Here is a 26,180-nt window from a genome sequence, read left to right on the forward strand (position 1 = left end):
TTACTCTGTGTTTTTGGTCCTGTCCTGTTTTATTCTCTCTTTTTCTCTTTTTTGCCATTTATCCACCACACAACCCTTCCATCCTTTGCTTTGTCTAAATTCCTCCCTCCTATCCCTGATTTGTACCTTTTTTTTCTCTGCGTTTCTCCCATCTTCTCAGTTAAACGTAACAGCTCTGGACTGGACTCAGTTGAGTAAGAAGGAATGTGTGAAATATGGGGGATCACTGGTGGGAAAAACCTGCAAGTATGTTCCAGATCTTGCTCTCATGTCCTTCATTTTGTTCTTCGGGACCTACACTATGACTGTCACTCTGAAGAAGTTCAAATTCAGTCGCTACTTTCCCACAAAGGTAATACCAGTGAAGATTTTTTTTGCCCTTTTTCTTACCTAACTCTTGCTAAAACAGATTTTTACATTTGCACTCTTCTGTCTTTTACTTTGTCCTTAGTAGCTGTATTAGACATGTAATTTCCTTTTATGTCAAAACCTTGAGTCTGACTATATCTTGTTTAAGAAAAGTTGTCTGTCTCTAACTTTTATTCTGCATTTTCCTAATTACTGATGGGATTTAGTAAGACCAGTAGGATCTTTCATAGTGTTAGTTCAATTAAAAGAGCTTTATTACTGCAAAATCATGAAAGGTGAACAATGTGATGTGGGTGTAATCATGCATGTCACACAAAACTTATATTAATGTCACTTTAAAAAAAAAAAATTAAAGAGTATAACAGAATTATTCCATATATTATTAGTATTGTTGTTTATTATTATTTACACCTTTAGTACAAGAGTCATGTGACTACAACATCCTCTATGCGTTCTGTTACAGGGCGCTTGACTGATTTGGTTTGATCTCTTAAATAGACAAAAGAAAAGTTTGGAAAACGAATACGTTTGTAGTAATTATTACAGTAAAAACATAATCAGTGTATTATATTTACACTTCTAAATGTATATGAATTATGAAACAAAGCTTGATCACACGGTATAAACTCATAAACGACATGGTATAAACGACTGTTGCAGTCCTTAATACAGTCTTTATTGCACGTATATATGGTGTCTTACATACAGTATAGTGACATTAATTTATTCTATCGCTACGTCTGAAATCGCATACCGTCTGAGTATAGGTGCTACATCTGAATTTGAACTTACTTCGCAACAGTTAAAAAAGCATGTTCTATAGAGTATGAATGACCTACCTGCATCAGTTGCGTCACTTTACTGCCATTCATAAATCCTCTCCTGTGGCCTTATGGGATAGTAATGTAATTGTATTTCTTTTGTATTTCTATTGTCTACCCTTTAAAATAATTTAAGAAGCTCCTTTAAAGGCGCTATAGAACTTATGATGATTATTATTATACTTCAAATGCGTACTTCAGATTCAGAATCTCGGCAAAGTAGTTGGTCGTCTGGGAACTTTTCGCCTACGTTTTTTTTAAATACTATTTATTCGGACATACAACACTTTTGGTATACTTTTTTGCATGCTAAAAGTAGGGAAGTATTTGATTTTGGACGCAGTGTATGTGTTTGGAACGGAAGCATGCATCAGTCTCTGAGTGCAAGCATTAAATAAAGAAATTAAATAAATAAATAACTCTTCCGTGATCTTGTGTTGACATTCATTTCTGCATTCAAAACTGTGCAATTCATAGAAAGGTGGCAGGCTTGCAGACCAGTGTTACACGTATCTCTTCAACAGCATTGTGCTATATTTATGCAGCTATGTGTTTTATTCATTCTTTTAATATGTTTTGTTTCTATCAAGCTGAGGAAGTTAATTAGTGACTTCTCCATCTTCATGTCCATCATGACGTTTGTGGGGCTGGACATGCTTATAGGTTTGAAAACACCCAAACTCATTGTGCCCACAGAGTTCAAGGTGAGAGTAAATGAAGTTCAGCTCGCATGTTCTGAAGAAAGAAACTGATCTTGATTTTTGTTTTGTGACTATAAAGCTTCCTCTTTAGTTTTTCTCAAAGGTGTATTGGTTATTTTGTTTTCAAATCATGTAGCCCACACGCCCCAACCGGGGTTGGTTTGTGATGCCATTCGGAAAGAATCCGTGGTGGGTTTACCTGGCAAGCTCCGTCCCTGCTCTCCTCGTAACTATCCTCATCTTCATGGATCAGCAGATCAGTGCTGTCATTGTAAACCGCAAGGAAAATAAGTTAAAGGTATCCATGCAATGAGAAGGTCCCTAATCACTCCTGTTCTTTTCATTTCCATTGACTTCCTTACATTTCCTATCTGTTTGTTACAGAAAGGTTGTGGGTATCACCTGGATCTACTGTGGGTGGGCATTCTGATGGCAGCCTGCTCTTTTATGGGCCTGCCGTGGTACGTGGCAGCCACTGTCATTTCCATCGCTCACATTGACTCGCTGAAGATGGAGAGCGAGTCTAGTGCACCAGGAGAACAGCCACAGTTCCTGGGTGTGAGGTGAGACAGACTTGGCAACCATAGATTCTGATTGGCTCTATATAGAAAAAAAACAAAAGTGATTTTTAGCTTACGACATTAAGCATGTCATTTACTAAAAGCTATAAATTATAAAATGGTTATTGAGAGTGGGCTATCAAAACTTGATTGTCATAAAATCTCATTTACATAAGCAGATGGACCATATTTGTGACCCTGGATCACAAAACCAGTCACAAGTCGCACGGGTATATTTGTGGCAATAGCCAAAAATACATTGTATGGGTCAAAATTATAGATTTTGCTTTTATGCCAAAAATCATAAGGATATTAAGTAAAGATCATGTTCCAAGAAGATATTTTGTAAATTTTTCTACCGTAAATATGTAAAACATTTATTTTTGTGAGTGAATGCAGCACAATCGCGAACATAAATGGACACCCTTTTTGCACCCTCAGATTCCAGATTTTCAAATAGCTGTATCTCTGTATCCTAACAAACCAATCACATCAATGGAAAGCTTATTTATTCAGCTTTCAGATGATGTATAAATCTCAATTTCATAAAATTGACCCATGTGACTGGTTTTGTGGTCCAGGGGTCACATTTATGTCCAAATAGTAATTAATGTACATGGAACAGAAGCCAAAACACAAAGCCATCGGGAACACTGAAATACTTTTATGTACTGTGTACGTGTCTGGTGTAAATCGACAACTGTTATGTTTAAGAATTTACATTAAGTATAAAATGCCTACTAAACACTAAACGTGTTTGCTTAAGTGGCTTCCAAAGTAACATAAGTAGCTACTTTGTTATTGTGCACGGTATAGTTACAACACAAATGACACAAATACATAGAATAAAATTGTGGCTGTTCAGTACATATATCACAGTTCTCCACTCTCTTTTATTTTTGTTCTGCTTCTCTTCCAATTACAGAGAACAAAGACTGACAGGAATCCTGGTGTTTGTGATGACAGGAGTGTCTATCTTCTTAGCGCCCATCCTGCAAGTGAGCTTGTTGAAATGACAGAGATAATTAATACATACTTGACCTATCATTTAGGGTGGATTAGCAATTATTATCATAAAACATGTTCAGTGAAGATGTCTGTATGATCTACTCTGCTTTAGCTGCACTATCTTTTTTGTGGAAATTAAAATAGAAAGATTAAAAGAACAGTATTTATTTGAAATATTTTTTATTTTTTGTCTTTACTGTCACTTGTGATCAATTTAATGCATTCTTGCTATATGACTATAAATGTTACTGACCCCAAAATTTTGGACATTTACATTGTATGTATTTACTTAAATACTCTGAATTTCTAAAACAGTTAAAGTGAACATAGAATATCATCCTGAAAGTCATCTTCAATTTGCCGGATGAAATTACACTTATGGCCATGGCATTCAACAATTTTTTTTAATGTTATTATTCATGTGACTTTAAATACAGTTGGAATGTTTTTAAAGGTCAAGCATTCTTTTTTTTAAAAGCAAATGCCCCTGCAGGAAGTGCATCTGTTCTGTTAGATGATAAAAATTCATTTTACTTTCATAATCTGGTGAATCTGAAAAAAGGGTAGGTCTTATCCATCAATAAATTGATCGGATTGTGTAAAGTGGCCTTTACACACTGTACCAGAATGGAGCCAGACTGAGAATGTGAGCTTTCTAAAACAATGATTAAATAGCTATTTGGCTACTGGTTAACATAATCCAATAGCCCGCATCACCAGACAAGTGACATCAACAGAAAGGAAATCTGTTTCAGAGGAGGAACAACTTTTGGCATTTTGTTTAATATTACATTTTTAGTAACACTTTACTTTAGTAAACATGAATTGAGAAATAATAATACTTCTACAGCATTTATTAATCTTAGTTAATGCTAATTTTAACATCTACTAATACATCATTAAAATCAAAAGTTGTATTTGTTAACATTAATGAACTAACATGAACAATGAACAACTCTTTTTTATTAACTAACATTAACAAAGATTAATAAATACTGTTACGATTGATTTGCTCATTGTTAGTTCATGTTAGTTAATACATTAGTTAATGTTAACAAATGAGACCTTATTGTAAAGTCTTGCCCATATGGAATGTTTATTATATTATAACTGTTATATGATTAAATAGGGTCCGTTTTGTCTTCATGTTGACTTTAAGTGTAACTGCTGTTGCTTTGGCAGCTGAAGTGTACTTTTTTTTTTCTGTTTATAGTTCATTCCTATGCCAGTCTTGTATGGAGTGTTCCTCTACATGGGTGTCGCTTCTCTCAGTGGCATCCAAGTAAGTGCCTTTAGGGATATAACCTTTTTCAACCCCTCCTCCCTCTGTTTGGAACAGCTCTAATAGCCAATGTACTTTTGTGGTTTTTGACACTGCAAAGTTTTAATATCATAGAAAACTTTACCAGGAAAACATCACAACCTGCACTTTGAGTGTAACACTCATTTGTATGCACTCTACAACTGTGTTTAGTGATTAGAAATGACTGATTTCTCCACACTGTGACAGTGCAGGGTAAGAAGAGTGTGGTGTTGTGGGAATGGATATTTGCATGCTGGCTGGGTTTACTGAGGCAATTTTGAGCTGCATTTTGATGAGGCTGTCAGACTGCAGTGAGAATCCACCATCTTGTGTAGCTTGGCAGTGGCCAGGTGCTTCTTTGCTGTGCTCTAGTAGTTTAGTTTAATGTCAGCTAGAGAACAAGAGGAGGACAACGGCAAAATGATGGACCTCGAACGGAGACTGTAACTGTACTGAATGAATACCAATGTATTTTAGTTAAAGGTGCTTTGAGGGCTGAGTGCTTAAAAGCTGTCTTTAAACATTAAAGTGTTCTTTTCTATGTGACAAGCTTTGGCATGTGAATTACTAATTGTCTTATATAAGTGAGGTAAAACAAAGAAAAATCAGTATGTGTTTAAAGGAAGTTTATTTACTCGTCCTGTCGTTTCAAACCCGAATGACTGTTTTAAAGCTACAAAAAGGACACAAACACATCATAAAAAGTCATCCATATGACTCTTGCGCTACATTTAAAGTCTTCTAAAGCCATTCGATAGTTTTGTGTGAGGAAAAGATCAAAATTTAAGTTGTTATTCACTAATATTCTTCCCCTCAAGTGAACTGCAAACAGATCATTGAGTCATTTGAGAACCAGATCCATCCAATTTGTGAACAAATCATTCAGATCGAATCATTTTGTAAAGTGAATCAGATTGGTTTGACTTGTCCTTTTGGAACTGAACAAGCCTGGTCCTTAGTCACTTTCATTAGATTGAAAAGAGTCGTTTGGGTTGGGAATGACATGAGGTTGAGTAAATAATGACAGATTTTCCCTTTTTGTCTAATCAAACATTTGGTCTTTTATAGTTCTGGGACAGGATCAAACTGATCATGATGCCAGCAAAACACCAGCCAGACTTTCCATACCTGCGTCATGTACCGCTGAGGAGAATCCACCTGTTCACACTGGTGCAGATTGTGTGCTTAGCTATTCTCTGGGTCCTCAAATCCACATTCCTCGCTATCATCTTCCCGGTCATGGTATGGTAACATATTATATTGCCACACATAATCCCGTAAGCCCTCATGTATATCATGACTCGTAAAACAATATTACTTTCAATAAAGCTTTCCGGATGTAATCTATTTAGTAAAGGATCATTGTACTTTGTTTGATTGCACTTTGTAGTTCAATCACACTGTGAACAAGCCGCTCTGTTTATCAACTGAAATTCTGTGATTAAGCATGTAATTCACCTCTGAGGGTTTTTAAGGACAGTGAACATTAAAGTTACAAATAAACCGTTTCTGTCTCTCGACCCCTCAGATTCTTGGTCTCATGTTGGTACGAAAGATGTTGGACATGGTCTTTTCTCAACACGATCTGGCATGGGTGGACGATATCCTGCCTGGGAAGGAAAATAAGAAAAAGGATGAGGACAAAAAGAACACCAAGAAGGACAAAAAGAAAGGCAAAGCAGGGGATGTCGGTGAAGAAGTAGTAAGTGTTTTACTAGCCTGAAAACTCAAAGACAGACACCCAAGTTGAGAGTGCAGACTAGACTAAAGTCATCTTTGGTCTTCACCCAAAAGCGGTCTATATTTCAGTGCTTGTTGAGATCCACTATTGCATTGTGTTTCACTGGTGCCACCTTCTGGAGGAGAAAAGCCGTTGTACTGTTCAAAGTTGACACATTCTGCACATGCATATACTTAACTTTTTCCATTCTTTGGCCCACAGGACAAGTACCAACCTTATACAAACTGCTCCCCCAGTGATTCAGACTTGGATCGCAGGTACTGTGTGCTCAAACTACACGTTCCCTACCGTGACCTCCTACAGGCGCCAGACTCGAACTCAGAGTGGGCGGCACGATGCCAACCAGGCAGTTACTACCACTGATACTTTATTAGATTTTTAAAATGAGCATTTCCTCTTAAATACACTTCCACTCACTACCTCTCTACATTTAATAATACTAAATATTGCATTAATATTTACATAGAAGTAGATGATAGTTGAGAGGCATCTCAGAATATTAAATTTATAACTGCTAAGACCAATAAAATGTCATGCAAGCCCCTGTATACAGTATTTTGCCATATATTATTTGAGTATTTACCTATAGATTTTTGCCTTGCCATGCGCTTTGAAGCAATGCAGATAGAATTGTTTTCATGCATCCACCAGTATTTTACTTTGCTTGCTGTTATAAAAAAATGTTATTTATTGTTAATCATGTTTTTACTTTGCTTACATTTTCACACCTCAAAGAAACGGCACACATAAGTAATAATTATTGAACTTGCATTATTAGATGTGAGTACAGTTTCAGTTTATTTACCTGAAATACTGGGAAAGATGCCAGTGAAAAAAGTTATTTGAATCTATTAATGTACTCTACTTGGTTTAAATTTTTTGCTAAAACTTTACATTTTTAGTAGATATAAAGTGATTAATGTAACAATGTATTTTACTTATTTCAAGGAATTTTGGTTGTTTCTTTCTCCTGTGTGATTGTGGTCCCAATAAGAGTGCTTATGCAGAATAACACAGTGCCTGTACCATTTTTTTTATTATTTTTTAGTTTTGTTTTGTTTTATGAAGGTTTCCCTGCCTGGTTTCTCTTACACTATATCCAAAACCCTTTTACTTATCCAAATGCATTCCTCTGTATCACTCTGATGTAGAAATGTAAAATCTGCTGGGTTTTATGTCTGCATTGCTGTTCAGGGGGCATGGTTTGGATGAAGTCTTCTCTTTAACAAAGGTTGAATTTACATTTGCATTTAATCATTTAGCAGATGCTTTTATCCAAAGCAACTTACAAATGAGGAGAACAATAGAAGCAATCATGTTAACAATTGGGCAACAATGTGCAAGTGCTGTGACTAGTCCCAGTTAGTCTAGCACAGTACTCGTAGCAAGGTTTTTTTAATATAGAATAGTAAGTGTTAGTATTAATGGTAATGTAAGTGTTAGTATTAATGGTAATTTGTTAACTTTAGTTATTGCATTAGATATTTTATTAATTATTATATAATTTTTTAATCTAGGATAATATTACTTCATAAATATACCATTGTTCATAATAGTCTTTCTTTATAATAACACTTTTTGTATTTTCTATATGCAATAGCTTTGTACTACTGTTCAAATCTTTGAGGTCAGTAACTTTTTTTAGCAAACACTTTTCTCAGCAACGATGTTAAATAGGTACAAAATGACAGTAAAGACTTTTACATTGTTACAAAAAATGATATATATATATACATATATGCTGCTCTTTATGTTAATAAAAAAAAAAGATCCTGAAAATATTGAGCCGCAGAACTTTTTCATATTTAAACAAATCAGCTAATATGATTTATGAAGGATCAAGGTTGCTGAAAATTCACCTTTGCCATAAGAGGAATAAATTACATTTTAATATTTATGGAAATAGAAAACCCTTAGCAATATTACTTTCGTTACTGTATTTGTGATCAAATAAATGCTGTCTTGGTGAAAAAATAAGACTGCTTTCATTTAAAATTAAAAATCATACTGACCATTTTTTTTAACATTGTACATTGTGCATGTAACATTTAACAATGTAATGCTACTTTATATATTCTATATCTGAATGTTAAAAAAAAGTAAATTGAAATGTCTAATGTAAAAAAGAACATAACCAAAATTATTTTGATTCCTAATGCATTAATTAATGTTAATGTAGAACCTTATTGTTTATGGCCCAAGTAATTATCGCATTTAAAAACTTTTGTTATCTCCTTAACGCATAATATGAAACACTATAGGACATCATACTGAGCCTTCTTTCTGATTTGGGTGTGCCCTGATCCCAAATCTTTCCCCTGGAACATTTGTGCAGTCACACCGTCTCTGTCACCTGCATCTATAATCTTAATACAGACTCCCTGCTCCCCGTCCTGATACTCAGCTGTACCTCCTCCCTGCCATAACCCTCTCCTCCTCCTCCTCGTCCTCCTCACTCTTGTAACTGGAAGTTGCCATTCCACAGCATCACTCTGCACCTGAAGATCTCCTGTCCATCGTCCCCAGCGATGCCACTGGCCAGAGGGATGTCTTGCCCCGTGCCCCAGGTGAAGATTGAGATGGATTCCGACTATGAAGACGCAGATATTAACCCTAGAGGCAGACACAGGGATCACAGGGACATGAGCAGCGAAACAACACTATAATGTCGAATCTCTAGTAGTGGAACTGTGAACAGTGTGGAACATTGGACGCTCCATCTCAGCTTGTTTGAAGCTCCTGTGTTGCTAATACGTGTTCATGTTTAACTTAAGATACAGAGTGGATGAGACAGAACTTTATAGCACAACTGTGACATGGCATAAGAAGTCAGTGGTTGAATTATTTTAAAGGGTAAACATTGAGCCAGAGTATGTAATTTATGCTACGTATGCATCAAATATGGATTTTTGTTTCTTATTTTAAAAGCCAATGGAATTAAAACTTGCTGCAAATTCAGTAAATTGAACTAATTGGAATCAATATAACACCATAGATAATGTGGAAACTAGATCAGCTTTATTTTCAAGATTTCAGTATCTTTGATATGCTGATTACAGAGATTTACAATTATGATTTTGTTTTCCCCGGTAACTGCTTATACCTCTGGGTCTAGTAGTGTTGCCTTTCTCTGAAGTCATGCTTTTCCTTGCTTTCCCTTTCTTTTCCTGCTTATAACACTCAAAAATCAAAGTTGGGGAAAGAAACAACCAAAAAAAAAAAGAAAAAAAAAATTAATAACTGAAACAGATTTTGGCCTTTCATTTTATTTGCTTGAACGTTTCAGAATGCTTGTGTGAGCAGTGTTGGGTATAAGCGGGATGTTTTGTCTGTATTTTTATATTCTGTGCATGACTATGTGAAACTGGGCAGGTTGCAAATGATGGATGATGTTTGCTTATGCCGATGAGATTTAACGTCTGGAGGAAAAAAATAACTGTTTAAGATGCAATAATTCTGTCTCCTGACCACTTGAATTCTGATTAAGGTTTAAAAATTAAGACAAAAAATATTTACTGAAATTAATGTTTTTGTACATATGAGTCATATACATTAGAATGTGTGTTTTTCGTTTATCATATTTTATTGTACATCTCAAATCCCTTGTACATATTAATAATTTATCCTAAGATAAGACACTGACTAAAATACAGTAGCAGGCTTAAAACCACTACATTTACAATCAACTGAATATTTAATCAGGTCATTTGCAGTCAAAATTACCCAAGAACATAAAACAACATTTACGCCTTTGGTACTGATTTTGAAAAAGGCACACTGGACGAAAAGCATATTTTATCCTGATTGCCAAACGACTGAGCAAAGGACCATAAAATTAGACAAAAACAGCACTAAACAACATCATGTTAAAGAACATGACACATTTCTACTAGTGTCATCATCAGGGTCCACGGTGAAGCCATCGCTGAATCCGTAACTCTCCACTAGCGTGGGTTTCTTACCACACATAGGGCAGAGTTTGTTCCTCTCACGAGAAGCTCGCATCCATATGATCAGGTTCCAGCGTGTGCCTGCAGAGATAGGCAGAGCGCCGTGCATGTGCTGGCCCCTGTGAAGCAGACCCTCAGTCACGTGATGCTCCACTTCCACACACTCCGTCTCACTCAGAGGCACCTAAGACAAACGCACACAGTCAGGACACTGTAAATACATCTTTATCGTGCATTACTAGGCCGCATGCTTGTGCTGCCCACTGTTTCATCCAAAACTGTCAGTGTCTTTGTAAAGTGAACTAATGTGTTCTATAATCATGAAATAAAATCTCTTCTTGAAGAAACTGTTTGCTTGCTCTTTTAGGGTAGTTGAATGGGCAGTGTGATAATACTATTTCATTTCAACGATTGCATGCATTAAACAGAAGACTACACTAAACTTTTTGATGTAAAGGACCGCCTAGTTTGAGGGAACCCTTTCCTAAAATAATAATAATAAAAAATAAAAAAATGTTTTTGCTCTAGGTGTCTTTACAAGCAGATTTTAAACAGATTTTCAATTTCAAAGAGCCCTGTCTGGGAATTCTCAAAAAGTTGTCTTATAAGCACCTGTCTCATGTCTCCAAAGAACAGGTTCCCCTCTGTGAAGTCTTTCCCCAGTGATACATTTAGAGTGACTTCAGCATTGTCATAATGATAGCAGAGTTCCAAATCTTCCCGGATAGCATACTTGACCACGAAAGCCTTGTGACTGTCCAGACAGCTTCCTCCACAGTCGCTGTAGAGCAGAGTCGTGAGTGGACGCAGATAGACCTCCCTCAGTGGGGTGATGAAGCCCTCATCAAAGCCCAGTTCATTCAGAAGAATCTGAATTTGTTTAGAGATGTTAAATTAGTGTTATTATTATTATGACTGGCATAAAACAAAGAAGAATATTAGTCTGCATTTTGATGGCAATCTCAATGAGAACTGGTTAAGTGTATATTGATAAAAACTTGTACCCCATAATTGTTCATGGTGTTCGGCCTGCCCTTTGGGGCATCAGACTGTTCAAAATGCTCCAGCTCTTCTATAAGATCATTGCAGAATTCCTTTCTGAACACTGGGAATCTGTAGACTCTTGGTGCTGCAAAATATAAAGTAAACCGATTTTTTTTGTTGATGTGATTTATTTCCCATGATTTGATGGTCAAAAGATTTAAATTGGAGCATGAATAAAGAAGCTCACCTGCTTCTGTCTGGATGAGTTTCATTAGTCCTTCCACAGTTGCATCACTTGAAGCACAGTATTTGATCATCTGTAAAAGCTCTGGGGCCAGGAATTTGTCCTTGCAGGGGATAAATTACATTACAGTATATCAATGAAAGATTTTAAATGATAGACTGCCCGTACTGCTGATTCTACGTAACTTACCTGTAGATGATAAACATGTTGATGTAGAGGTGTATAAATCTCCTTGATGGTAGCTGCTCTCTCTGATGATTTCAATTTATGATTCTGGCGTCTCTCAATTTCTGCATGAATCTATAACACGACGGAGTAAATAAGCACACTCTGACAGCCTTGATCTCCATCGTTACCGCAAGAGTGATTTCTGCTCTCGAGAGCTCACTCACCTTTCCAATCACGTCTCTGAACTGGGACTCAGACACACAGCCCAGGGATCTGAGGATCTTAAGCAAATGTCAATGGTGTTCAGAGAGAAATGTCAAAGTATTTAACATTAAGGCATTAGCCAGTGTTGCCACTTACATTTTGATAATCACTCCTGAACTGGCTTTCTGAGACGAAACGAACATGAAGTTTGTATTCTTCAAGAAAAATATTATCTCTGAAAAAGCAATTGCATGTGTAAAATCTCTCCATGTTGTATTGAGATTTGACTATTCCGAGTCTAACTACATACTGTTAATTATTTATACAGATGTAATAATTACGACTTTTGAAATATTTTAAGCGAACGAGAACACATTTCAACCAGAGTAACCAGACATCTTTGACCAGTTGGAAGTTGAGCTGTCAATATGTTCAGAGCTCCGCCTACTCAATGATTGTTTTGGAACAACCACAAATATGTCCGTAAAGAAACAAACAGTTTCGCAAAACATCTGATAACACTACAATTTGTTTTTCAAGTATATGAGTATAAATATTCTAGACAAATTTTGTATGAGTTCGTATCTGAAAAGAGCGATAAATACCAAGAGTGATAAAATATATGTTAAGTTTACTTCCTGGTACGTCACTCAATTCCTTCCGTCCGAGTATTGTTGTGTGTGCACGCGCAAGTACAAGGCAAATCGCTTCTGTTGTTTTGAATTTAAAATCGGACGATTATTTAGCTGTACCATTTGTTATGTATTTTAAGCCTGGGACCGTGTTTTCGCAGCAGAATGTTGAGTGTGGACTCGTTGCCAGTTGCCGAAGAGGAGGTGGTGGAGTCCAGCTCAAACAGACTGGGGGACATTTACACTTTTGTTGCCGAGGGCTGTTATCCTCAAACCATGAACCCTATTCGCAAGAAAAATCTCAAAAGATATGCTCAGAAATTTATGATTGACGGTGAGAGCAAAGCTTGCAAATGTTACATTCGGAATGTTAGTAATCTGTTTTTACAGTATTTTCCAGGAAACAATGTTGTAAAGTTTAACTTTGACAGACCTGTATGTATGTATGTACAGTTATGTCTATATTTTGGCCTGTTATATGTTAACTTAGTATATTTATAAATTAGAATAACAAATGCACATTATCCTAGATTTAAAATTCCCCTGTCTGGGAATTGTCAATATATTGCCATATAATTATCACCAGACATAATCACATAATTTTTAACCTCTTTTGTAAACTTTACACTACATGCTTTTCATTTTTTTAATGGCTCTTGGTTTGAATATAAGCTACTAATGGGGGTTACTGAAACTATTTACTAGTACATAACCATCATATTGAGTATTTTTTTTAATACAAATATCCTCCTGATGTTTGAGTTGATCATTTTATCCAGTCTATTCTAGTATATAAAACAGTCTTTAAAAGCAACATAAGCCACGTTCCACACTTTAATGGTTTAGCTGGTCTTACTGAGTGATTGGTGATTTATTTAGTTTCAATAGGCCTACCTCTCTAACCTTTCTCTACCATAAATTCTAAAGATGGCCGGTTATATTATGTGGGACCGAAGAAAGAAGAAAAGCGAGAAGTAGTGATTGAGGCAGAGCGGAAGAGACAGATATTCCTGGAGTGTCACTTCAATGACATTGGGCATCACCTGGGACAGAAGAAGACTGTTCACAGGATTCAGAGTAAATACTACTGGCTTGGCATTGTCAAGGATGTTGTGGATTGGGTATGCTGTGGATGTCACTATAATGACACTTTTAGGAATGGATGTGTTTGTCACTGTCATATTATTTATCTGCGTGCGTTTGCGTTTATCTACATGTCACTGAATCATCTGTTTCAGATTAAAGTATGTGAAACTTGTCAACACACAGAGCGGAGTAAAAACCTAGCCAGAACGGTACGACCCATCAAGGTGGATGGTCCGTGGGACATTTTGGCCATTGAAATAATCGGTAAAAGTTTATAAGTGACTTTTAAGATGTCTAATTTGTTAGCAGGACATATTTCTAGAGCGTAACCAAATGTCTTCTTGCTGTTTTTGAAAACAGGTCCATTCCCAGGAACTGTACATGGAGGGAATACACACATTGTTATTATTACAGATTACTACAGTAAATGGGTAGAGGCCTTTCCTGTACAAAAGAAAGATGGTATCTGTATTGCACGATGCCTTTCATCATCTATTTGCAGGTGAGGTTACATTGCACTATTAATAAAGAATAAATATGCTGATATGCTAAAATGTTTTTTCTTTTTCTTTTTTTTCAGATTTGGCCCTGCAAAGACAATGTTTTGCTCTCAAAGTGCTGACTTCTGTGAGGAGGTAAAAACTTTAGTTGAAATACCAAACTTTTATGCAAAACGGGATTAACTCCATTTTCACAGCATTATTATTAATTATTTTAGGTTACAAAGCACCTGTGTGACCGGTGGAACATAGCATTAAGAGTGTTGCCAGTAGACCAGCCGCAGAGGAACGCACTGTATGATCGCAGCAGTAATCTGCTGAGAGATGCCATAAAACAGATGGTGGTGGAGAAACAGGTAGAATGGGATGATTTTCTTGATCCAGTTTTGGCCATCTTCAGGACATCAGTCAACCCTACGACAAAATTTACGCCACACTTTTTAATGTTCAACAGAAAAGCCAGCATATCTAGTGAGGTAAGAGAATTAACTTTTAAGATATGGTAATACACTGACATGGATTAATGTTTTAATAGGATAAGAAAGAAGTTACACTGGCTGAATTTCTATTTCTGTTATTTTTTTAAAGACAAAATTTGATGCTCTTAGTTGCTATCAGGACCATGAAGAGGATACCCTTAATGAAGAGGACACAAACTCTTTTCTTTCCTCCATGCAGGAGCAACAGAATAACATCAAACAGCTGGTAAAGTCTGAGCATTTGTTTGTGTAGTTAAAATCTTCTTCAGTCCCATTACTAATAATAGATCAGTTAGACATGTGTCCCATTCTCCATAGTGCATGTGTAACTAGAACTAGCGTTTATTCAAAAAGGATGTCTAAAAACACTGATTTTAGTGCAGACAAGCTTTGAAATCAGTTTCCTGATAATGTTCTTTTTGTCTATACAGGTAGTTACAAATATGAATGTCGCCTACAGACAAGAAAAGAAAAATGCTAAACGCAAGGCTAGAAACATGCCCTCCATAACTCTCACTGTGACCAACCCATTGTTCAGCGCAGAGGAATCGCCCTCAGCAAAAAAGCTTAAGGAAAGCCTCTACTTGTCTTTTCCTGTGGAGACTGTCCTAACCACAATACAGAATGTACCTGAAGCCAAGAATATCCTCTAACAGATACTGATGTGCACTGAAAATCTTTTTTGATGGGTCTGATCACTGTCCGCAAAGTGTATTTGCATAGACTACAGCTCGAAGACCTGTAAGGTGGTCCACAGAGAGCATGTTAAGTAGATGAACTCATGCTTGCTTTGTGTTTCAGCACATAATGTAGCAAGATTCAAATATTTTGTTTCAGCTCAAGGCGTTCATTGACACTGATGATGGTCTTAGATTGTGCTCATTATTTTACAGAATAGTATTTATTACAAAGTCAGGTCATTATGTTAGTTTTTTAGTGAACTACACACCCATGTTTGTTTTGCTTAGGTGACTCATGTACCAGAAGACACTTTTTTTTTTTTTTCTGTATTTCCTTTGGATGAGTCATCTGAAGTACAGAGATTTCAGTATTATCTGTAAGAATGTTGTTTAAACATTAACTATGAAGGTTATAATATTCAGTGCTCATTACCACAGAAAATAGTGGTTAGTTGTTGTTTTGCCTAACTTTTTTTTTCTCAAATGATGCGTCTGAATTTGCAAATAAATTTCTTTACATGTGCTTCATCATTTTAAATTGTTATCCAACAATTGATTGTTTTCATTTGCAATAAATGGATTTGTTAATCAGTTATTCAGTCAGCTCTGCGGCCAATGTGATGCATCTCGTGCAACATTCTGTTTGCGTTTGAAATAACAGTTGAAACGAAGGTGCAATAATGCAGCCACGGATTGCGGCTGATTTCATAATAGGGCTGACCTCAGCTTGTTACTTGTGTCATCATTGGGACAGCCTGTGAAGCCGTTTAATGTTGTAACGCTCTGTTCTCGTTTAAAATTGTGTATTCACAAATCCATTATAAAACATTTTTTGTTAAATTTATGCTAAAGACAGCTGTGGTTGCTAGAACTTTCAGAAAAATCACTGACAATGTTATACTGTACATATAAGAATTAAGGGAGACATTTTGGTGATATTTTAGTTCCTAACGGTAAATATTAAATTATATTATAATAAAACACCAATATATTTGAGCCAATACAATGTGTTTTTACAGTGTTGGTTATCTAACAGAAATCCATGAGGTGACTAAAGTGCAGTGTTACTTTTTTAAATACTTTTTTAATACATTCTGGGAATGCACATTCCCTATAAAATAAAAGGTTATTCATACTTTTTTATTTGAATTAAAATAATTAAAAATCCTCTTAAAATAAAATAACCTTTGTGAAAAAGTACATTTTAGTATACTTGAAAAAAAGAGTGTGTTACGAAAAAAAATATTTTGAAAGAATATACTTAAATATTAAATACTTATAAGCACTTTAGTATAGGCTATATTAACACATCAACATAAGAGTACTTCGTTCCTCATATAAACAATGATTTAAAATGTACTTTAAGTAAAACTTTTATTATGAATTTATTACAAAGTGCACTTTTTAAATGCGTACTAAAGTGTTTTAAAGAACAGTCATAATAGTGTAATCTCTTCAAGCCATGTATTTGATATAGCCTATCTGAGAGTACTTTTTTTATACTTTTAAAATTTGACGTACACTACAAGTGCACATTCAATATATGACCCCCCCCCCCCCCCCCATCCCATTGTAATTTATATTGTAGTTAATAGTAGTTTTTCACTGTAGCACTTATTACTTTCCTTTCCTTTTTAAATGTCTACTGTGAATTAGTGAAATGCTCAGTTTATGCTCGACTTTTGGAGATACAATACATATTGGATGCACAATCAAATACAATAAACAGTACAATACAATTCGGATACAGTGATATCCATTTTTGCCCTCACGCGCTTTCCATCAAAATATGTAATACCTGTGTATTTGACCAATGTGACCAGAGCACTCTCTGATTGGTCAGTTGTCACGGAGGCGGGGCTTCAGTACAGTATTCTTTTTTCCCCCTTCCTGTCATTGAACCGCACTGGTAAGGAGAGACGATGGATGTGAACTGGATATTGTGTGTCTAATATGAGTTTTATTATCGTACCGGGGAGGCTGATTTACGAAGGAAATAATGAGCTGCTTTTTAGACGGAAAACCTAAGTATTTACATATAGATATTCTATACTGCCCTAATGTCTAAGTCTGTGCTAGTGCTGGGTGTCAAGCTGCGCAGGCCAGCGAATCAACTTTACAGGCGCAGGACATTGACATAGAGTTTTGTTTCACGCGCGCTCCTTTTATCAAACCAGACCTGTCAATCTGGTTTCACGCTGTGTCATTTACCTACTCTATTGAAATCACTTCCATATAGAATTTTGCTGCTCACGTTTACCTGGGAGAGCTAGTCTGTGTGGTGCATTAGTATCAACCTCTTCAACAAGTGTAGGAAAATGAGGGTTGCTGTGATTCTCAGTGGGAGCCTGGTGTTCACTCTAGTGGATATTATGGTCACTACAATATTGTATGTTCATGGATCAAGTCTTGAAATATTTTCAGATGAATTAGAAGACTTTGACATACACCGCTCAACACTGGACTTGTGGGGAACCGTTCTCATACGGGTCAGTCTTCTTTTCGGGGGCTCTATCGGGGTGTTCTTTAACAGGAACGATGGTCCACGGAGGGTGTCAAACCTGGGGACGCTGGTTGCCCTCATTTGCCTTACCAATATGACTTATGCTCTGGCCAAGTTGTTGATGTTTTCTGAAGAGGGAGCTCTGATGTATGACCCTTGGTTCCTCAGTCTGTTCTCCTGGACTTGTGCATCAGCAATAGGCATCATGATCTCATGGAATCTGCTGTCACAGACTCCCAATGCTGTGTCTGACCGAGAGGACAGCGAGGAGACGGAGGGGTTGGTGGATGGCATTGAAACAGAAGATGAGTCCAGTGAGAAGATCAGGAAAGAGTCTCCTCGTTCAGGGGCCACAATCGGCCGTCTGTTGTCATACTGTAAGAAGGACTCGGGTTTGCTGGCCATTGCTTTCTTCTTTCTTCTCTTATCTGCTGTGTGTAAGTTCACTCTCAACAGTTTCTCACATCTATATTCTAAGAAATGTTATAAATGAAGTAAACATGTCATAATTCCATGATGTATATTTCACGAGTCAGACTTGTGTTAATAGTAGGTCTTGCTATAATTGGCCCAGGAGTCATTCTCTATGAACAATCTGATGAAATGTATAGTAACTGTACAATTAAGGTTGTATACATTAGCATTAGTTAACACAATATTTAATATGAACTAACAATGAAAAATGCTTTTAATGGACCAAAAGCAAACACTTGTTTATTTAAAAATGAACACTAATTTTAAGTAACATTAATAAATGCTGTAAAAAATATTTAAATATACTTAATATATACAGGAAAATATACTTTTTTTTAAGCATGTTTTGAAAAGAGTCTCTTATGCTCATCAAGACTGCATTTATTTGATGAAAAATACAGTAAAATATACAATTGTGAAATATTATTACAAATTAAAATGAATTTTTTTTTCCTTTTAATTTTCAGCATCATTACTTCAGTCTTCAGTGTCACATGATCCTTCAGAAATCATTCTAATATGCTGATTTGGTGCTCAAGAACAGTTTATTATTATTATCAATGTCAAAAACAGTTTTGTGGAAACCATGAGACATTTTTCAGGTTTCTTTGATGAATAGAAAGTTCAAAAGAGCATAATTTATTTAAAATGCTTTCAAAATGATCAATTTAGAGCATCCTTGATCAATGAAAAATCTTACTGACCCCAAACTTTTGAACGGTAGTGTGTATTACAGTTTTTATGGACCTTTTTCACTTGTACAGACATTTTCATCATATTCACCCCAGCAGTTGTGGATTTCTAAACTTAACGGTCTGAGTACTGTTAGATTGCACATCATTGCAGTGTTATTGCTGTAATATTTACTCTAGTCATTACATGCTTGTGAATGCCTTGATTTGTCACACTTTGATGGTTGCATATCTAGCACTTTATATTGTTTAACATATTGTTCTCATCTCTAGTACTTTTCAGCGCACAGTTAATGTTTTATTTTCCTCTCCATAGGTGAAGCTTTTATACCTTATTACACGGGACAAGCAATAGATGGCATAGTTATCCAGAAAAGCATGGATAATTTTGCCAAACCAATGATTACTCTCAGTGTGTTGGCTTTGGTCAGGTGAGCAATTCTGGATTTGACTTTTCCCTCAATTACTCATTTTTATAGACAGCACTATAGAGATTTCATGAAACACATCAAGTTTTTTTCTTTTCTTTTTTTGACATCTTACTAGATGTCATATAGTGTCCTTTGAAAATGTATAACTTTTTTTTGTTTTTATAGCTCCGTAGCCATTGGGTTTCGTGGAGGAGTCTTTTCTGTTACGTTTGCCAGGTTGAACATTCGACTTCGGAACCTTCTCTTCAGATCACTAATGCATCAAGATATTGGGTTTTTTGATGCCAACCATACAGGTAATGTTACAGCTCCAATCATATCTCTCATCAAACATATCCCTTATATTTGTACCAAAACATGTAGACCTATAATTTTGCATACTGAATTTCAGTTAATCTTTTTTTTTTTACATTTGCATACTCATTTGTGATTGGCCTTGTCTTCTTTCCTTATAACTATTGTGTTGATTCTTGTGTGCAGCCAACAGAAAACAAGTGATGCTGCATTTTATTTACAAAGAAACCAAAGCCTAAAACACAAGCTTACCTATAACATTAATGCTATTATTTTGCTGCCTTAAAGAAATGAAAATTCAATGTTGTTTTTAACGTTATGTTATCAAAAGACCATTGGACCAGTGAAAGACATTCAGAACAGAACACATAAATGATTCAGCGCTCAATGGTTTGCCTTACAGGTGACATTACCTCTAGACTTACCTCAGACACTACTCAAGTGAGCGACCTCATCTCACAAAATGTGAACTTATTCCTGCGTAGCTTTGTGAAATCTGTGGGCATCTTCATATTCATGTTTGGAATGTCCTGGAAGCTGTCTGTAGTCACCATCATGGGTTTCCCATATATAGCTGTGGTCTCCAAACTGTATGGAGAGTATTACAAGGCAAGTTATGCATATGCAAATACTTTGCTTGATAGAAATAATAGAAAGTGGTGCATTGTAGTATATAGTTGCTTATGCTGTTTCATTATTCACAAATTCACATTATACTGTATATATATAATAGCATTTCATGCAATGATACAAAAGATGTACTCGTACTAAAAGATTAACATTACACATTTGTGATGTTCAACAGAAATTAACCAAAGAAGTTCAGACAGCACTGGCTCAGGCCAATAAAGTGGCCGAGGAAACAATATCAGCCATGAGAACAGTGCGAAGTTTTGCTAATGAGGACCAGGAGGGAGATTCATACTACAGCAGACTGCAGGAGATGTTCATTCTTAATAAGAAGCAAGCGGTTGCCTACGCGTGCTTCATGTGGTCAAGCTATGTAAGTATCTTGAAGGTTTAACAAAGCCTTTAGTCTTTGCCCTCACAGAATCCTTAGATATGCATCCTAATGCCGCCTACACAGCCTCGTCTTCCTGTCAATGTAGTGCATATTTACAAATGTGAATAATCATTTGAAGCGTATTGTATGTTTCATACACAAAATAGCCTGTAATTCTATTCAGGCTATTTTCGAACAATTCCAGAATTGTCTGCAAACTGACTATCTAGATAGCACAGTGAATGCCAATAAATGGGATGTTAAATATCCTTTTGGCTTTAATAAGATTTTCCCAATAACGAATAAACCTGTGGCCAGTTGCAGAAACTGATAATACTATTCTTACAAGTTAGTCATCTATTTATATTCTTCAAGACTGGTCAAAACTTTTTTTAAAGGACAAGTTCGGTATTTTACACTTAAAGCCCTGTTTACAGATCGTATCTGATGAAATAGAACGGTTAAGATAAAAATTTGGACACATGCTGCTGTCCCGAGAATTTTAGGTTTATTTCGCTTCCCCCCCCCACCCCCACAATGGTTGTCTATATGCACTGGAAGATTCTGTCCTAAAAACACATTAAACTTTCGTTTACAAAGACGTGAAACTCACCGAGTGGTCAGGGGGTGTTCACTGATATGTGCACTCAAAAATCGCTGAAAAAGATGCATTCCAACAGGTTTTATCGTAGTTTTTGTCCAACTCCATTGACTTGCTGTGAGACCGCAGCACCTTTACGGTATTACTCCGCCGCTTCTTCTTCTGCTTCTTCTGTGTATTCAATGAAATGCCCGTGGTTTGCTTGCAATTGGCAAAGGTGCATTATCGCCACCAACTGGGCTGGAGTGTCTATTATTCAAGCTCTCAACGGAAGAATCACGGGTGTGACGCGTTTGGCAAAATAGGTCCACAAAAGCGAAATAAACCTAAAATTCTCGGGACAGGAGCATGTGTCCAAATTTTAATCTTAACCGTTCTATTTCATCAGATACGATCTGTAAACAGGGCTTTAAGTGTAAAATACCGAACTTGTCCTTTAAGTCAGTTACATAAAAGGATAGAATGGACTAATTTGAATCCGGAAAGTAAGGATGATTAGCTCTTAATAATTGCTAGTTGGTCAGACTAGTTCTTAAGACACAGTCTTAACTCAGTGGCTTATACAACTGGCGTCCTTCATGATTCCTGTTCTTTTCGACAACAAAGCACTTGAATGCGACAAGCTCGTAATAAAATAGAAGTGGGAAGTAGGAAATTTCAGATAGCACGTGAAGGTAGCATAATTTATTTCCCTTTGCTTCTGCCTTTGCTTCACAGTTTGTCTAAATTTCTGCCACATTTACCCCTGGTTTCACAGACAAGCCTTAATCCTAGTCCCAGACTAAAATGCATGTTTGAGCTGTTTTTACAGAAAGCAACTTGCACTGATATATCTTAAAATATGTCAGTGCCTTTGTTTTGTCTCAAGATTCACACCAGTAATGTTTTTTTTTTCTAGGGCACATTTATAAAAGCTACTTAAATGCCCTAATTGAACAAAGGCCTAATCCTGGCTTAGTCTAAGCCCTTTCTGTGAAACCAGGCCTTAAAGTATTTTAGAAGTTCAAGTCCAAATTTACACTAGTTTTCAATCTTTCTTCTTTCTTCATTTCTATCTTTTTATAGATCTCTGAGCTGGCCTTACAAGTCACAGTCCTGTTTTATGGAGGCCACCTAGTAGTGACAAATCAGATGAGCGGAGGGACCCTTATTTCCTTTGTCATCTATGAGCTAGAGCTTGGAGAGGCCCTGGAGGTACTTTGATTTTACTTTTAAAATGTACACGTGTGAATGAAACTCAAATGATGAATCTGAAACACTCTGGTCTTTTTACAGAGTATATCATCGGTGTACACAGGTCTGATGCAAGGCGTTGGCGCTGCAGAGAAAGTGTTTGAATATATTGACAGGAAACCTGAAGATGGCCTTGATGGTCAAGAAGCTCCAGAGACACTTGAAGGCCGGGTGGAATTCAAAAATGTGACATTTGCATATCCAACACGGCCAGAGATGGAAATATTGAAGGTATTCTTTGTTTAAGGTAGACTTTAAGCGCAAGGTATATATTTTATTTGGAGATATCTTGCCATTTAATCTACTAACAGGAAAATATAACCATATCTTAACAAGGCATTATGTGGTAACGCTAAAATTCTACAAATTTTTTTTATGTAAATCCAAATTTTTGTTGGATTCTGGTTGAATATGTTCTGATTCATTGGCCATGATAGTTTCATGTTGAGCCACATTGTCACAATCAGTGTAAATGCATAAATAGCTTTTTGCTGTAATCCTATTGCATTGCACCTATTTAGGACACTCTGTAAGGGCTGATAAATGTTAATGATTTTGGCTAAAAACACAAAGGCTAAACATCAGAATTATGTCAAGTAGAAAAAACCTTTGAACCGCAGAATTATTGAGATAAATTTTATCACCATTGTACCCCTGAGCATAACGTTTCAACTCAGGTTGCTATGGGTGGCTTAAGTTGGGAGCATCAAGGACTGTCCTTGCAAATAGTCTATTGCAAGTAACTTTAAATGCTACTTTAATTTGTTTTACTTTTAAACTGATATGCTAGTGAATCAGTAACAGAATTCCTAGATTTACATGTAAGAAGGAAACTGAACCCACATTTTCTTCTCAGAATGTATCCTTCAGTCTTCGCCCAGGGCAAGTAACTGCACTCGTAGGGCCCTCTGGTGGTGGAAAAAGCTCATGTGTGTGTTTGCTGGAGAACTTTTATGCCCCTCAGCAAGGCCAAGTGCTAGTGGACGGCCGACCTGTGAACACCTACCAGCACAAATATTATCACTCTAAGGTGGGATATATTCTGAGGTTGATCTGTCATACTACATTTTGAATGGATACATTATTTTGTAAATACAATTAAAAAAATTTATATATATTTAAATTTATCTGTAATAGTGTTGTTTTCAATGCAGCTTATAGTACATTCTATGACCATAAGAGGGCAGCAGTTGATGATAAAGCAAATATTGGTGAAGTGGCCTATCCAAAAGCAAATTAGAGATGTTAGTGCTTTGTTTTTTTATAGGTGGCACTGGTGAGTCAGGAGCCTGTTCTGTTTGCCCGCACTGTTCAGATGAATATCTCCTATGGTATACCTGAAGCCCCTATGGAGACGGTTATCAGAGCTGCCATTAATGCCAATGCACATGACTTCATAACTGGCCTCTCCAGAGGCTATGACACTGGTTAGTAATATTATATTATATTATATTATATTATATTATATTATATTATATTATATTTAGTGCTGTAAAATCGATTAATCTAACATAAAAGTATTTGTTTATATAACGTGTGCATACATATTATTATATTTATTATATAGATGTATATGTGTGTTTACACACACCCATTTATATACATACATACATACATACAGTATATGTATATATTTAAATACACACAGACACACACCCATTATATTATATTATAATATTTATAGTTACATTTTTCTAGTCTCTTCTGCTCACCAAGGCTGCATTTATTTGATTAAAAAACAAATGTTTTCTATTTTAACATATTTTAAAATGAAATGTATTCCTGTGATCAAAGCTGAATTTTCAGCATCATTACTCCAGTCTTCATGACCAGTCACATGATCCTTCAGAAATCATTCTAATATGCAGATTTGATGCTCAAAAAACATTAATTATTATCAATGTTGAATACATTTGTGTAATTTTTTTTTTCAGGATTCTTTGATGAATTGAAAGTTCAAAAGAACAGTATTTATTTGAAATAGAGCCTTTTGTAACATTATAAATGCCTTTACTATAACTTTTGATCAATTTAATTCATCATTGATGAATAAAAGTATTGATTTATTTGATTTATTTTCCCCAAAAAATATAAAATAAAAATTCTTACTGACCCCAAACTTTTGAACGGTAGTGTTTAATGTTACAAAAGATTTCTATTTCAGATAAATGCTGTTCTGTTGAACTTTCTATTCATCAAAGAATCTGAAAATAAAAATGTAAATAACTGTTTTCAACACTGATGAGAATGAGAAATGTTTCTTGAGAATCAATGATTTCTGAAGAATCATGTGACACTGAAGACTGGAGTAATGATGCTGAAAACCGCTTTGATCACAGGAATAAATTACACTTTACTATATATTTACTATACATAGAAAACAGTCATTTTAAATTGTAATAATATTTCACAATATTCCTGTTTTGTTTTTTTTACACATTTTGTATCAGAGTTTGGCTCATAATTCATCATGCTGCTCTGTCCTCTGTTATAGGGGTCGGAGAGAAGGGCACTCAGCTGTCTGGTGGGCAAAAACAGAGAGTTGCAATTGCTCGGGCTCTCATCAGAAACCCTCGCATTCTCATTTTGGATGAAGCCACAAGTGCACTGGATTCAGAAAGCGAATACATAGTAAGAGCTGTTGATCTTGAGAGGCTGTTATATTGAAAGGCCGTGGCTCAAGTGAACATACGTATTTTTAGTCTTGCATTAGACTTCATTCATGTTACTACTTTGTTTTAGGTTCAGCAGGCTCTGAACAACTTGATGCGAGCGCACACGGTTTTAGTGATTGCCCACAGACTGAGCACAGTGGAGAGAGCGGACAACATTCTGGTGATCGACAAAGGCTCTGTGGTGGAGCAGGGCCCTCATGCTGAACTTATGGCCAGGGGAGGCCTGTACTGTAAGCTGGTGCAGAGGCAGATTCTGGGGAGTGAAATAGATGCAGATGGTCACAAAATATCGCCAGCCCCACCTAGAGTGCTGAAGGAAGGAGATAAGGAAAGCGAAGAGGACTGTAGTGACACTGAGTATGAAGCACGCTATTAAGAGAAAGTTGACGTGCTTCACTTGATTGTTGGTATGAAGGCCTTAATCCTGGAATTATTTTATTATAAATGTAATCGTATCTTGGGATTTATCACATATTTTGCATGTCAAAGAGTGTGTTTACTAGACTGGGGTACTGCCTTGAATAAAGCTTTAAGCAATACATACTTGATATACTTGATGTACTGTTCATTTGTTTCAAATGTAAATATCTGAGATAATTTAACTATGTTATTAAATGTAAGTAGGTAAATAAAATGAATTGATGGACAGAATATAGTTTTTTTTTTTAAATAAAGGTCCCACATACTAACACAGTTAATAGTGCATCGTTTATAGTAGTGTATAGTATTAAATAATATTTTGAATTAGCTTTTATTTTTATATTTTCAGCTTTCATTTTAATTGCTTTCATTTTAATTTAAATTTTTAAATTTTAATTTCATTTTACTTTAAGTTTTAGTAATG

The 26,180-nt window shown here is 35.9% G+C and overlaps 4 protein-coding genes across 9 annotated transcripts in view; 3 read left to right on the forward strand and 1 right to left on the reverse strand.

The window, feature by feature from the left end:
- The window catches only part of slc4a5a (solute carrier family 4 member 5a), a 35,260-nt gene extending 25,897 nt beyond the window's left edge, over positions 1–9,363 (forward strand). Inside the window, exons 19-28 of the mRNA XM_082169787.1 lie at positions 161–352; positions 1,781–1,894; positions 2,028–2,189; positions 2,276–2,454; positions 3,377–3,449; positions 4,673–4,741; positions 5,831–6,004; positions 6,291–6,464; positions 6,705–6,760; positions 8,989–9,363. Of these exons, the coding sequence (XP_082025913.1) occupies positions 161–352; positions 1,781–1,894; positions 2,028–2,189; positions 2,276–2,454; positions 3,377–3,449; positions 4,673–4,741; positions 5,831–6,004; positions 6,291–6,464; positions 6,705–6,760; positions 8,989–9,169 (1,374 nt within the window). The 3' untranslated portion in view covers positions 9,170–9,363. The remainder of the gene's footprint in view (positions 1–160; positions 353–1,780; positions 1,895–2,027; positions 2,190–2,275; positions 2,455–3,376; positions 3,450–4,672; positions 4,742–5,830; positions 6,005–6,290; positions 6,465–6,704; positions 6,761–8,988) is intronic.
- Positions 9,003–12,607, reverse strand: ogfod2 (2-oxoglutarate and iron-dependent oxygenase domain containing 2). Of its 4 annotated transcripts, none has more exons than XM_082169800.1 (8): positions 12,210–12,604; positions 12,074–12,130; positions 11,871–11,981; positions 11,685–11,784; positions 11,458–11,582; positions 11,066–11,323; positions 10,466–10,637; positions 9,003–9,116 (listed from the first exon to the last, which is right to left on the reverse strand). In XM_082169800.1, the coding sequence occupies exons 1-8, from the start codon at positions 12,321–12,323 to the stop codon at positions 9,094–9,096; spliced, it is 960 nt and encodes a 319-aa protein (XP_082025926.1). In that variant the 5' UTR covers positions 12,324–12,604; the 3' UTR covers positions 9,003–9,093. The 4 variants fall into 4 exon arrangements, with proteins under 4 accessions (XP_082025926.1, XP_082025927.1, XP_082025925.1 ...); XM_082169801.1 differs by lacking the exon at positions 9,003–9,116 and adding an exon at positions 9,500–9,682 and having other exon boundaries at positions 12,210–12,602; XM_082169799.1 differs by lacking the exon at positions 9,003–9,116 and having other exon boundaries at positions 10,062–10,637; positions 12,074–12,122; positions 12,210–12,607.
- A 114-nt stretch (positions 12,608–12,721) lies between these two features.
- LOC309498785 (gypsy retrotransposon integrase-like protein 1) lies at positions 12,722–16,021 on the forward strand. 3 transcript variants are annotated; one of them, XM_082169688.1, is made up of 8 exons: positions 12,722–13,019; positions 13,613–13,806; positions 13,924–14,035; positions 14,132–14,273; positions 14,352–14,406; positions 14,490–14,747; positions 14,860–14,976; positions 15,182–16,021. In XM_082169688.1, the coding sequence occupies exons 1-8, from the start codon at positions 12,851–12,853 to the stop codon at positions 15,401–15,403; spliced, it is 1,269 nt and encodes a 422-aa protein (XP_082025814.1). In that variant the 5' UTR covers positions 12,722–12,850; the 3' UTR covers positions 15,404–16,021. The 3 variants fall into 3 exon arrangements, with proteins under 3 accessions (XP_082025814.1, XP_082025815.1, XP_082025816.1); XM_082169689.1 differs by having other exon boundaries at positions 13,613–13,762; positions 13,955–14,035; XM_082169690.1 differs by having other exon boundaries at positions 14,860–14,993; positions 15,182–15,319.
- A 1,298-nt stretch (positions 16,022–17,319) lies between these two features.
- abcb9 (ATP-binding cassette, sub-family B (MDR/TAP), member 9) lies at positions 17,320–26,001 on the forward strand. Its single transcript, XM_082169786.1, has 11 exons — positions 17,320–18,370; positions 19,416–19,530; positions 19,696–19,826; positions 20,228–20,433; positions 20,630–20,827; positions 22,494–22,622; positions 22,704–22,892; positions 23,518–23,691; positions 23,929–24,088; positions 25,156–25,292; positions 25,404–26,001. The coding sequence occupies exons 1-11, from the start codon at positions 17,749–17,751 to the stop codon at positions 25,710–25,712; spliced, it is 2,370 nt and encodes a 789-aa protein (XP_082025912.1). The 5' UTR covers positions 17,320–17,748; the 3' UTR covers positions 25,713–26,001.
- Positions 26,002–26,180: the final 179 nt, after the last annotated feature.

The sequence above is a fragment of the Leuciscus leuciscus genome, assembly GCF_965113295.1.
Source record: "Leuciscus leuciscus genome assembly, chromosome: 5".
NCBI classification, from domain to species: Eukaryota; Metazoa; Chordata; class Actinopteri; order Cypriniformes; family Leuciscidae; genus Leuciscus; species Leuciscus leuciscus.